At 44.1% G+C, this 13,359-nt stretch overlaps 1 protein-coding gene across 2 annotated transcripts in view; it reads right to left on the bottom strand.

Annotated features, from left to right (window-relative positions):
* Nucleotides 1-13,359, bottom strand: part of PDE10A (phosphodiesterase 10A) — a 1,160,934-nt gene that overhangs the window by 454,756 nt on the left and 692,819 nt on the right. For both annotated transcript variants that reach the window (XM_085612212.1, XM_085612213.1), the window contains exon 10: nt 14-65. In XM_085612212.1, the coding sequence (XP_085468338.1) occupies nt 14-65 (52 nt within the window). The remainder of the gene's footprint in view (nt 1-13; nt 66-13,359) is intronic.

The raw sequence follows: 13,359 nt of genomic DNA, 5'->3' as shown, positions 1-13,359 counted from the left end.
CAAAGCCACTTACCATTATGTGTTCAAGAAGGGAATCTATTGCAACTATATTATCAAAGTAGGTTCTGAAAAAGTAGAGAAAAGGGTAAAAACATTGTCAATTGCTGGATAAAACAGGCTACTTTGTGTGCATTTTTTGATACAAATATGACTGAAACAAGCCTGCCAAGAGAGAAAAGCCAGCTGTGTAGCCCCTGGACGCAAACGTCTTGACTTACATTCCAGGTTTAATGAACGTGGCCCTGGCTGAACCTTTTTCTCGTGGAAGCTTATAACCAAACCAACAAGCTCTGTCCACAGTTCTAAAAGCTGGCGGTGGCTGTACCGCTGACTGACACTCGTGAGTGTGGATGGAAGGGCAGCCGGCCTTCTTTACTGAGGATACACCTGGACATGGTTTAAATGTGACAGTGCCATTTTACATGTAATCAAAATATCTAGGATGCGCAAAAACTTCACCATAAGGTCAACGAGTTAGTTACAAAATTCTAACGCAAACTTATTTATTTTTGGAAAACACTACTTTAACTTTCTCCAAATTGTTTTCCACAAAAAGAGCAACGGTTATAATGTCACAAAAAACTCTTCCAGAGAGAATTGCGGCAATGTGTCGCATCTTATCTTTAGTTAATACATTGCGGCAAATATATTGCAGAAGTGCAACATCTCCTTTTAAAGCTTGCAAAAAAGTTTCAAACACGATTTGGGACGAACAATGCTGCAACATGCTAATTTCTTTATCAATAAGCAAGTGTGAGACTAGCCAAAGTTGATCTCAGAGGAAGAAAACAAGTAAAAGACAGACTCAGTAACTGGGAAAATGGCCATACCATTCGGAAGACTAAGCGATGGTCTTAAACCACCACCATAAATAAGCATTCTGTTTGGGAATTATAGGCGTAAGTCTTAAGAAGGCAACACATGTACAACGAAGTCAGCCTTGGTGCTTAGTGAACAGAACTTTGCAATATGTTATGCCAAGCCTTAAATTAAGAATACAAATGCCAGAATTGAGTGCCAATATGCGCTGGGCGCAAACCTTTTCCTGTTACCACCTCCGCGAGGTTAATTGTAGTTTACCACTTTCCAGGTTTGTAACCTTCTTTTGCCAAAACAGACTGAGTTTCTAATATTGTTTACACTTTCCAGAACCATATAAAGGATCTTGGCCTTAAGCCTATTTCCTCTATAAGGTTATGGGACTCCTCGGTGACTTGCAATATCCTTATAACATATGTCAGGGGGTACTTTATACTTTATATAATCCCTAAAAGTACTTACCAGTGTGCCTCCACTTTATTCAAAGTGAAATAAAATCTTAAATATTTTTTTAAAATGAGTCCTGGGTAAAGAAATTACTACAAAAAATATTTTTTACCTAGATATTCTTAAGTAAATCACTGGTGATATCTAAATGGGTGTATAGCATTTTATTTAGTTCATAATCCAACACAAATAGGCATGGGAATGGTCTAAAAGTCCGCTTGATCCCTAATTTGCATTACAAAAAACTTGGCACACATTCAAACTAAGACTAATCCTACGGACTAACTTTAGTTGTACATATTCCATCATTACGAAAGGTGCTTTTCTCGCTGGAATAAATTATCTAACATTCATTTGTAGCAGTTCTCATTACACAACATTAACTGATACCAAGGCCACCTCATGTTCAGCCCTGGGATGGAAATGCTTAGATACTAGTTACACATAGGACAATGAAGTATTGATTTGTCAGGGTCTTACTGAAGAGTAAAAACTCATTCAGCCACAAACTTGTTGTAAACACCATGTATGAAATAACGTTCCGTCGTTCTTAAATAGTGATAGGACAATGTCCATTTCTGTTGTGAGTGCCACAAAACATGTTGTATTATCACTATCTTGACTGTGATTCTGACAGAGGTTTTGCTCTATTTTATTAACAAATACAGATTGATGGATTATATTTACTTTTAATGCTGAAATTTAAAGATTACTGCCTAATGAATACATAGATGAAAGACAAAGATGTGACAATAAAACCTTCAGTTCGCACAAACTCTCTTTATTGATTGACTTTAAAGTCCTTATTGATTTATTGTGTTCTAGATGTTTGCTCCTCATTTGACTTTGCGGAGAAAAAAAGGACCATATGGTCAGTGGAGGTATTATTTGATTAGAACACCTGAAGATTAAGATAGATTAAAGCCGCTCCCTCACTGGCGATAGAACAGATGTTTAAAATGAAAGTGGGCTGGAAAGGATTGTCAGTGCAAATCCACTATGAGAGGGGATGTGCCATTTTATTTGTTAAGTGTATGGATGAGATGGGCAGAGGGTAGTAGGGGACACTTTAGAGGGGTTGGGGGAATCTGTAATACTGGCCATCATGGCATTACTCGCTCTATGTTAGACAGTTGTTGGGTTGGGAAGTCCACTTCAAAGTAGGCATTGATTAATAAGGTGTCAGAGTGGAATCAGGCGGTGTTTTATTGGTAGTGTGTGTTTTGAAGGCGAGGTCTGAGTTGATGATGTTGCAAAATGATTTTGGAGTTGTTTCAAATTGTTGGGTGAATCCCTTATAGCTTCATGTTGCCTAGCCCAATCTGGATTTGGGTGTGTCTGGGAATGCAGGCAATGAGGATCTATCAGACTGTTTATTTTCAACTTAAAAGAAATGTTTAGCATCCATTCCTTTACGATGAGGACACAGTCTGTGTTACGGTTTATTTTCCCGATTATGGCGAGTTTCTTGTAAAGCTAGGTGTTGCCAGCCAGTTTGTGAAAATTGGGACACAAGAGGTAACTGGCATATGCGGCGATCTGCAGGTGCCCCTCTAGATAAGTTGGACCTGAACCCGTAGGAAGGATGAGGACCAATTAAGTGTGGTGTCATTAATTTACATGCAAACTGAAGAAAGCTTGACAATGTCAAAGGCTTCTAAGAGAACAAGCAGAGCAAGAGTTGCCCTGGTCTAACAAGTGGGCATCATCCATGACTTGCTTAGTAACTATCTCAATGCTAAGGCAACAGCATTAACAGTGGCTCCTTTGGGGATTGCAGAAAAAAGAAAACTGGATTATTCAGGGTAAACGTTAATTTGTCTCATTTGATCTACAACGTATCATGTAAATCTGAATAAGTATCATGGTAATAAAATCACCTTTCACTTAAAATCCACATACCAGAAACATAAAAATGCAATAAAAATAAATTGATTGCATAAAAAAAATTATTCAGTGTAAATATTAGCATACATGTTTGAATTACATAAAGTTCAACAGGGCAGCGATAATTGTGAATCAAACTTGCAAAAACTAGTGAAGTATAGATAAGACCAGTCAGTCTAAAGTACAATGGCAGTTTCAGTTTCCAGGACAAGTTAAAAACTGCATAGTGCTACTGTACATAGGAGGGCAGCAGAACTTTGTTTTGTCGTCTTAGGTGTTCTCGTCAAATAGAAATTTAGACAGTCCTAAGTTATGTCGAAGTTTCAACCTCAACATGTGGTTTACCTGGGCCATTATCAGGACAGAGACAAAGACAGTTTATGAGTAGCAATCCTAAACAGCAGATTAGTCAAAACTAAACATGCTCAAACACAGATGAAAAATATCAAAATAAAAAGGGGCCCTGTCATGGAAAAGGCTCAACTGATCATAAAACAGCATAAGGTACATAGAAAAGAAAATGCAGAGCACCTTTCAATATACAAGGGCAGATGCATTTAAAGTTATTTTATATATATTTTTTTTAAAAGGAAAAAATGGGAACTGGATGAGAAGCTCCCAGGTAAAGTGTTAAGGCGCAAAGTCAATTTAGGAGCAGTAGAAAAAAAATCTACAACCTAACAATCATGTAATTCTGGTAAGGTGTGGAAGACGACAGTGTAAACAGAAAACATTTAAAGCAATGCATTTTCTGAATGGAGGGGAGAATAGCAGAGTGAGGGGAACTGACCAGCGTTGGAACAACCAAGAATGCCCTCACAGAGGAATGGCGGTGTGTGTGTGTATAGCTGAAGATGTAGAAAGTAACCAGATGTGGCAGTGCTAGGTGCAAGGAGAGCTCAAAACAAAACAGGAAAAATGGCTGAATGTTAGAAAAGGCCTACAGTACAATCTGAAGCTGAATTGATAGTTATGTAGGAGGTGGTCTGGGTAGTCTCCGACACAGTACAACTATTGCTTGTCTGGGTTTGGTTTGATATAATGGGCAGAAAATGGAATGGTTAAAGATAAGCCCAATCAGGTTGAGCCTGCGAACTGCATAAAGCATGTGGCCTGCCAAAGTATTGCTCACTATGTTAGTTGGTTCCGTGGTACGCTGCATGAAGCTGTGTGTCTAGGAGGCTGAAGAGTAGGCCTGGGCTAAAATTCCGTTCCACTCGCGGAAATTGCGATAATATGACATTTTCGCGTTCCACGAAGAGCGCGAAAATGTCAAAATTTCCGCAATCCGCATTTTACCGGAAATTTTTTGCTTGCTCGCGCTGTAAAATAATACATTCTCGCGTGCGCGCAATCGCCTTACCTGAATCCCCGCGTTCGCCGACAAGTTTTCCCAATCCGGTCGCGTTCTCCACGAGATGTTGGATTGTTGGTAGCCTTTCACGCCCGCAGTAACGTCATTCGTCGCGCGATCACGTCTTTCTTCTCGCGATCATGCACCGCGAGACAAGTGAAAACAAGATGGCCGCGCCCGCAAGCAACCGCATAGGTAAGTTGGCGAGCCGCGACCACGCAGAAAATACCGCGAACGGGCAGGAAAAAAACTTCGCATCTTCGCGATATTTCCGCGTGTTTGCGGACTATTTTTTACATTTTCGCGATAATTTGCGAAAGTGAATTTCGCAAATTCTGCCCACCCCTACTGAAGAGTGGGTGTTATTTTTTATGGTGGAGACATATGTTGGGAAGGTGAAGTCCCTGTGATCGATGATCTGGCAGTTGATGGAAGTACTGAAAATGGCTGTTTGAAAGGCAAAGAACGAGAAATGGCAGGTAAAGGGTTCTATGAATGTGCTTGAGGTTTCCAACAGAGTACAGAGTAATTGCCAGATTACCTTCAGGTTTGTCCTTTGTGTTGTTGAGGTAGCCTATGAGAAGAATGGCTAGGATGAGTGTGATCTTGCACCATGTTCCAGTGATGACAGATCATTTAGTTTGAGTGTCACTGTTGGAAACTACCATCTTTTGCATGGTATTCTCCCAAATGTTTGCCTTCTTTAATTGAACCAGATTGTGTTGGCCACAGGACTCAGCACACTTTATTTCTGCCAACCAATTGTAAAGTGCTTGTGTTATTCCTTTTAAACATGGTAAAATTGGCATACACCTATACTGGCACATTTAATTTACTTATAACTGCCTAGTATATGGTACTACATGTACCTAGGGCCTGTAACTTAAATGTAACAAGTGGGCAGCAGCACTCGTCCCACCCACTTAAGTAGCCATTTTACATGTGTCCCCAGACCTGTACTTGCATCTGTGTTTGCAGCTTTAAACTACACAACTGCAAAATAAACCTTTTGCCAGCCCAAATATTCATTTTCAATAGTTAAAAGACACCCCTAAGGTAGCACTAAATGCCCATAAAGCAGGAAAGTCGTATTTAAAAGGTAGGACATGCATATTTAATATTTTACAAGCCCTAGCAGCGTAGGACCCAGAAAATTGCTTTTAATTGCGGCAAGGAAGGCGCTCCCATAAGAAAACAGAGGGTTATATTATAACAACTTCTAATGCTTAATTTCAGTTTGGGAGCACCTAGAAAAATGATGCAAGGACTTAGTTTAATAGTAATTTCAAATCTTATGTATTTTTAAAATCCTATATATATATTTTTAAGAAAGTTGTCATTTTCCTGCCTAAGCCGGACTGCTTTGTGCCAAGCTACTAGAGAGTTAAGCACGTTTGCTTAGTGAAGCTTGTAATTAGCCCTGACAAGGATTGTGATTATTAATATTTGGGGTGGCTTCTTACACCCCTCAACTAATACATTAGTTTCTTACAAAACGTGACTCAACTTTGAGTTGGAATATCAAACATTAAAGATGGTTTTGAAAACAGTGGCTTAACAAAAGCCCCCGCAACAAGGGGGCCCACGAGCTTCAGGCACGGGCAGGCCCATGGCCTAGGAGCTTCGGACTCTGTCCTGGGCATTGGGGTGGGGGGCTGCATGTACTTTGCAGGGAGGTCCTGTCAAGTTTCTTTACGCCACTACCTGAAAAGTATGACTTAGGGCTTCAGCTCAATGACAATACACTGAAAACATAAGTTGGGGGCTCAATACAACACTTAGGAGAACGACACCTTGAATACACTTGGATGGACTTGTCCCTAGTGTCTTACTGAACGTCGACTTGAGGGTTACCAGTTTCCCGTAAGCTGAGATGAAGCTTACCACTTAACCTTCTCTGGAGGTCTCCAGCCATTTCAAGGACTCCTAAGACACAAGTTTGAGTGTAAATCTCCATTGCTCGTGGTCTAGTCAACAGTACTAAGTAACCTTGTGACTGGAACTGGGTTGCTTTAGGAGAGTCTTTTTCACCAGGTGCTGTTACTGCATAGAACAAATCCTTTCAACCTATTGTCGCTGCCCTCCAAAATTGTACACTCAAGCACAAAATCAAGATGCTCTTGAAAGGCAACACCTCAATTAACATCCCAGACTATGCACAACAAATGGAGTAACCATAGGCACTTTTTTGACTAGTAAGGTTTGAAAAGCGTAACAAAAATGCTACAGTACAGTTCTGCCGACATCTATGTTACACCCATGCCAGTAACCTCTGTAGATCCTCTGTACTCTGCCTTAAATCTGTCACATCAGGTAACAATGCTTTAATTCTGGAGTATGATACAACATGCAGCACTAGCAGAATGGAGTTTGGAAAGAAAAATATTTTATTAAATTAACTACGCAGAATAATTGTTTATATGCCAAGCAATTAATGTTTCTCAGTTCTTTCTAGTATGTGGACACATCATGGCTCTGCCAAAAGTGCTGCACTGCCTATTGCTTTGACCATGCAAGACCAGTTATCTCATATACAAAATCAGCCTGCACCTGAATTACTTCAGGGGCCATGTTGGTGAATGAGCTGAAGTCATAAGAGTCCCATGTGCATAGCACATAAGGGTGAATACACATTCACAATTTCTTTGGAAAGGCAGTTATATGAGACTGAAATGCATTGCCCCTTATTTCTCCTTTAATGTACTTTTTTTTACTTGTTTGCTTTTTTTTGTAAAGCGCTACTAATCAGCCTCTGCACCATACAAAGCTCCTTAGCTTTCCTTCTCTCTCTATCGAGAGACAGCTGTATTTGATTAAACAGACTATACCTGGTGCTCCATCTGATCCCTGCCCACCTAAACTATTCCAGGTATTGTTTACACCCCCCCTTACCTTACTATTAAATCATACTATTAATACGAGCATCTTTCCATTACTGTGGAAAAAAGCCTCCATTCTGCCACTGCAAAAAAAAAAAAAAAAAAACATATTGGATCCTAACGAGGAGAAGAATTATCGTCCCATTGCATGTCTCCCCTTCCCCGCCAAAATCTAAGAGAAACACATGAATATTGCGGTGTCTCGATCAAAACGAGATTCTGGATAGAACCCAATTTGGCTTCAGAAAGGCTCACAGTACCGAATTGGTGTTAGTAGTAGCCACAGAGAAAATAAGCATTGAAAATGCAATAGGTCTCACCTTTGATTAAGTTAAAGCCATTTGCTTTGCTAATGGTATTGTATTCTAGCTTTGCATTATTTAGTGTTTATTTGTGATATGTGCATATATTGGCTCTCCCCTTGCCCCTTCCGTCTGCCTTATGCTATTGTAATCCTCACTATACGAAATGAACACACATACTATTCTTCTATTCATTCACCTCCCAAATCTGAAAAACTGCTCTTTTCCTACTAACGCTATGCTTTAAACTACTACACAGCTAACAAAACAATTTTAACTACATACAACTACAACATATCACAAATATACACTAAATAATTCAAAGCTAGAATACAATACCATTAGCAAAGCAAATGGCTTTAACTTAATCAAAGTCGAGACCTATTGCATTTTCAATGTTTGTTTTAAATATGCGGCCTTAAGGGCAGGCTGTCTGGCACTCTCTGGGAAGGGGAAGCCTAGCATGGGATCTGTTGCATGTTGCGAGTATATTTTGAAGAAATTAAGACAGCAGGGATGCATAGCAGAGCATAGCACATGCGCTAACTTAAAAACGAGATACATTGCGAGTTAGGGGAAGGTTTTAGTCAAGGATATAATCCGCGGAAATGATGCCAAGTATTATTTGACGACGGCACACAATGCGCAGATGTTTTAAATTCATGTGAGTCTCTGTCAGTAAAGGAACCTTCTTCAGTTGGGTGTGTTCTGCCTGTGTGTACTTGGGTGTGTGGTTTGTTAGTGTGTGGCTGTGCCTCTGAGCCTGATGTGTCTGTATGTTCTTTTCCACGTCTCTGTGTGGGTGCTTGGGTCTTCCGTGTCCATGTGTGTCTTCCTGACCCCATACATGCCTCAGCTTGTTCCCTTTATCAGTGCATATTTGTGGCAGCTGTGATTTCACTGGCTGTTCCTGCTATATTCGACTCTCCCACTGGCTATCAATGGTGCCAAGGGCCCTCATGCAGTCAACGGACATGCTCCTTTCCTCCTTTAGCCACAGTTTTATAGTGAAATACAGCCACAATTGGAGTCCAGATATGCGTTGGTCCCGGTGCCACAGCACCTGCTGCACCATAAAAGCTACGCCCCTTGATGCTCCACGCATCCGATACCTTTCTCTGCCTTTGAGTGATAACAACCGCGATTGTGCGTCTGTCTCGATCACCGAGCCAGCGCCAACCTCCAGAAAAGATTAACGCTAAACCCCTCCCAGGCGGCGAGTTGCCTCCCCCTCCCTTAGTCCTTTTCTAACTGCGCCCTTTTGACCTTTGAACACATCATGGACAACTTTGTTGGTGCCAAAAAAGGTCGCAGTTTATTAAACACTCAAACATTTTATACATTTGTTTCTCGTGGTTAGACATAACATTTTGTTGCCTCGCTTAATGATTAGCCATCGTGGCTCCTTCAGTCAATTTTTGGTTGTTGTACGAGTTACTTACCTTCAGTAACGATGTATCTGGTAGAGACGTTGTCTAGCCGCAGATTCCTTAACTTAGAATATCCCCAGGCGTCAGACTCGATCCAGAAAACTTTGTGCAGCAGCACCTCTGCGCACCGGGGACGGCGTCAAAGGACCGTGCCCTGACGTCGTCCACGTACGTGACATCATCGAGGTCATATAAGTCCCTCCTGGCGCACTGATGTCAGTTTTCTTTGGAGAAGCTTTTCCGCGACAACGCGGAGCCACCAACAAAAAAACTGTGACAGTATGGTAACAGTGTGCGATGGATGAAAATCTGTGAATAAATAAGGGGGATGGTGCAAGACACCATTGTAAAAGACAGAAATAGACACTGCCTACATATAAGTGAAAAAGCTGTGAGAAAGAACCTCGCAAGCTAAGCGAAAACCCTTCCCAAGTGCAACAAGGGAAGAATATCTCAACAGACAGAAATAGACTATTATTACCATACTATGTAGAACTGTGTTGTCCAGCAAGAACGGAGCACAGAGAGAACAACAGTCCACCGCAGGAAGGTATGAAAAGTCTGGCACTGCCCCTACAGTAATGGAGGTCTGAAACAGAGGTCAACAGATCCCCAAAGAAGGCGACTGTAGAGGAGACCAGAACCCTGAGTCAATAGAGAAGGCGGGAGGGAGGGAAGGCAGCAGAAGATAAGCAAATGAAGAGGAATCTCCTAGTGAAGGTTAATCTAAAGGCATCATTTTACAGGTAAGAAACCCTTGAGAGGTAGTCAGCTGTATTATGGCAAAGCTCAAAGGGACGCAACAATGTGAGCACCCATGAGAGAAAAAGCAATGCCAACTGGAAAAGTCGGGCCAGCGGAGAGGCCCACTTGGCAAGGTCCTCGCAGAACGGGGAGGCTGGGTGGGCGTTAAGGAATCTGCGGCTAGACAACGCCTCTACCAGACACATCGTTACCGAAGGTAAGTAACTCGTACATCTGATAGAGACATCTAGCCGCAGATTCCTTAACTTAAAATAGATACCACAGTCATACCCCAAAGGGGAGGTGGGTCTGCGACAGAACAACAGAAAGCGCCAAGCATTTGAGCCGGCAACAGAGTGACGGACAATGGGAAAAACGGTGTGGCGGAACAGCCAGACAGCAACCCAAAGAGTTCGTAAGAGCAACAGATAACGGGATGCAAGACATCCCAAAAATGCCATAATGATGCTACAACATACCTGCATAAGCATGAGGTAGAAACGGCACCAGCCATATACCAGAACAAAAGAAAGAGAGAGGAAAAAGGACCACTCAGCGTAATGGCGCACTATGTGAACACCGATTAAAGGTTGAGAAGAAACATTAAGAGATGCAACCAGAGCCTACCAGGCTAGCCCACGGAAGGAAGGCCAGAGAGGCTACAGCCAAGAACCAAAGGTCAAGAGATAGAAATTAGCAATGGTTTGAGAATTACAGGCGAAGACAAGAAACACGCCAAGTGCACACCTAGTCCCAAAAGGGGGAACAGGGGAGAACACTAACAATCGTAAGCACACTGATGCAGGCCACCACAGAAACATGCGCAGAGCAAACAGCTACAGAGACCATAAGGTGGCGTAGCTAAAATAAGCATAAGGCTGCTCGACCAGGCAGCGGTAAGACCCAGGTGAGAACCAACACACGACATACAGATATGCAGGGTGGAGATCTAGGCCGACTGACATTAGAAGAGCCATCCCGCATGCCCATCCGATACAATATAGCACAGCCGAAGGAAGGTGCAGCAGAATTTCAGACCACACCCTCCAACTGGAAGGAAAGTAACCCTTGTCCAGAAGAGAGAATCGTTCAGTAACTGAACATGAAGAAGGAAGCAGTGGAAAACCGGGGAACCAACCCAGCAAGCGTAACGCAAAAAGGGGCATTATTGGTAATGCCGCATGCATCACTGGAAAAGTCCCTGAAACATGGAGACTTCGGACCAGACTTTGCAGCCTCGAAGAGAGGTGAAGAGTTAGGAAGAAGAGTACCCATGGAACTTGTAAATATACCTAATTACAGATATACATAGCAAAAACGGGTAAACTAGCCAAGACTATGCAACATGGTTGTAGAGGAACACACCTGATGCCGTAATGGCAGACGGAAGCTGCCTTTAAAGCATGATGAACACCCCAAAAACCTCTGAAGGAGGAGAATGAAGCAAGATGACCAATGACGTAAAGATGACGCCAAGGCACAACATTGAGCACCGTACAACGGCAGATAAGAGCACCAGAGGACGCCTAGAAGCCAAAGGAACTCGTACGCCCAGTGGACATAAACAAAGCTATATAATAGCAAACAAGTACCCCACATGGAGTATGCACACCCCAACAACGGGGAATACGTTAATTAGGGCAAGCCACAGTCAGAGAAAATCTGTGGAACACTGCCACAGTAGGTTAACCGCCAGGTTAAAATGCATAATGCATCCAAAGGATGAGAAAATGAAAGGGTAATCAACTCCAACCGTGCAAAAAGGAAGACCTGAGGCTTACTATCAGCCTAAAACACATAACGCATCAAAAGGATGCTAAATGAAAAGGTACCACCCCAGAACAAATGCCTGAGGAACACAGGCCTAAGGGGGGTGGGGCGAAAGCCCACCAAGAGGCGCTGAACAGCCGAGTTGGCGTGTGCATCAAACAACAAAACCCCATCAAAGGGTAAATCAACAAAACTCTCCCGTATATTTTCCAGGAAGACGCTATCCGGTAACCAAGCATGGCGCCGCAGGGTGACTGAACCAGCCATAGCCCGGCCTAAGGAATCAGCAGTATCCAAGGCAGAGCGGATCGTAAACTCAGCAAGGTCACGGCCATCCCGGAGAAGATTAAGTTGGTCAACACGAACACCTTCAGTGCTGGTGGAGAGGAAAGACTCTGCAGAGTCCCACAGGGCAGAGGTAGTCCGCGCCAGGACACACACTGTATTTAGTGACCGCAGTGCAGCACTAGTGGAGGCAAAGATGTTCCAACCCCATGACTCAAGACATCTGGACTCCCTGGAGGGAGGAAGCAATAAGCGGGGCAAGGAAGGGAAGGCAGTTTGCAAAACAAACCCCTGCACGTCGGGATGTACAAATAAGCAGACTGAATCATGAGGAGCAGGACGGTGGTGGTGCAAGACCGAATGAGCCACCGGGTCACCGGAAGCTGGCCGAACCCAGGTGCCCAAAAGGGCATCATAAAGAGAAGCTTCAAAGGGCAGAAGCTGCTCCACATTCCCTGACCCACGGTCAAGGACATCAAGTAAAGAGTCCACAGACTAGGGCGCCAAAGGGGGTTGCATGCTCTAAATCCGAGTGGCCAAAGAGACCACTCTGAGAAAAGCTGCACCAGCCTCGGTAGCCCTCCGAGGAGGGGATAGCAGCTCATCAGTAGGTGAGGGCTGTAAGCTAATCCTCCCAAGACAGTGAGGGTGCGACCAATGCCCAACTGAGGGGAGCCCCATTGATGAATGGGGGTCCTGATGAGGCTCTTGAGGAGGCGAGGAGCCTGCTGGGTGCGGGTGCTCGAGGAGTTATTCTAGATATTCTAGGGGAGGCACAGGCAAGAATACATCCGGCGTCACCGGGCGTGAGGCTGGCGCCAAATTCTCTCCAGACACCTCCGGAGAAGAGTCAACAACCCGGCGTTGATGAGGCGCCAAAACCACTTTAGTAGGCTTCGATCGAGCTTTGTCCGGCGCCGACTCGACTCCATCCGGCACCGAATCCACGATAAGCTCCCCTTCCAAAGAAGGAGAAGGCGCCGGGGATGCAAGCCTCCGGCGCCGATTCAGCCTCAACCCGGACCGGCTCCGACTCCGAAGGAGGAAGCGGAGGCAGAGCCGGGGAGGCGACAAGTTCACCTTCCCAAGAAGGAGAAGGCGCCGGAGCCAGGGAGACAAACCTCCGGCGCCGCCTCAGCCTCAACTGCAAGAGGCTCCAACTCCGGAGAAAGAAGCGGAGGCAGAACCGGGGAGGCTCCAGACAGGTGGGCCGTCTGCCCAGAAGGCCGAGGCGTGCACAAAGTGAGGCTTTGAGCACCAGCAACCACCTGCGACACCACAGGGAGCCACACGGGACTATGCGGTGCAGCAGGGGTGCAATGGGTCGTAGAGGGGGACCCAGCCAGGCCGCACCTTGACGACGCCATATGGATCGTAGAGGGGGACACAGCCGGGCCGTGCCCTGATGATACCACATCTCCTGCATCCCTGGAGAGCAAAGG

The sequence above is a fragment of the Triturus cristatus genome, chromosome 6 (genome assembly GCF_964204655.1).
Source record: "Triturus cristatus chromosome 6, aTriCri1.1, whole genome shotgun sequence".
Taxonomy (NCBI): Eukaryota; Metazoa; Chordata; class Amphibia; order Caudata; family Salamandridae; genus Triturus; species Triturus cristatus.
The sequence above is the reverse complement of the archived record's forward strand: the minus strand, read 5'-3'. Positions and strand labels throughout refer to the sequence as shown.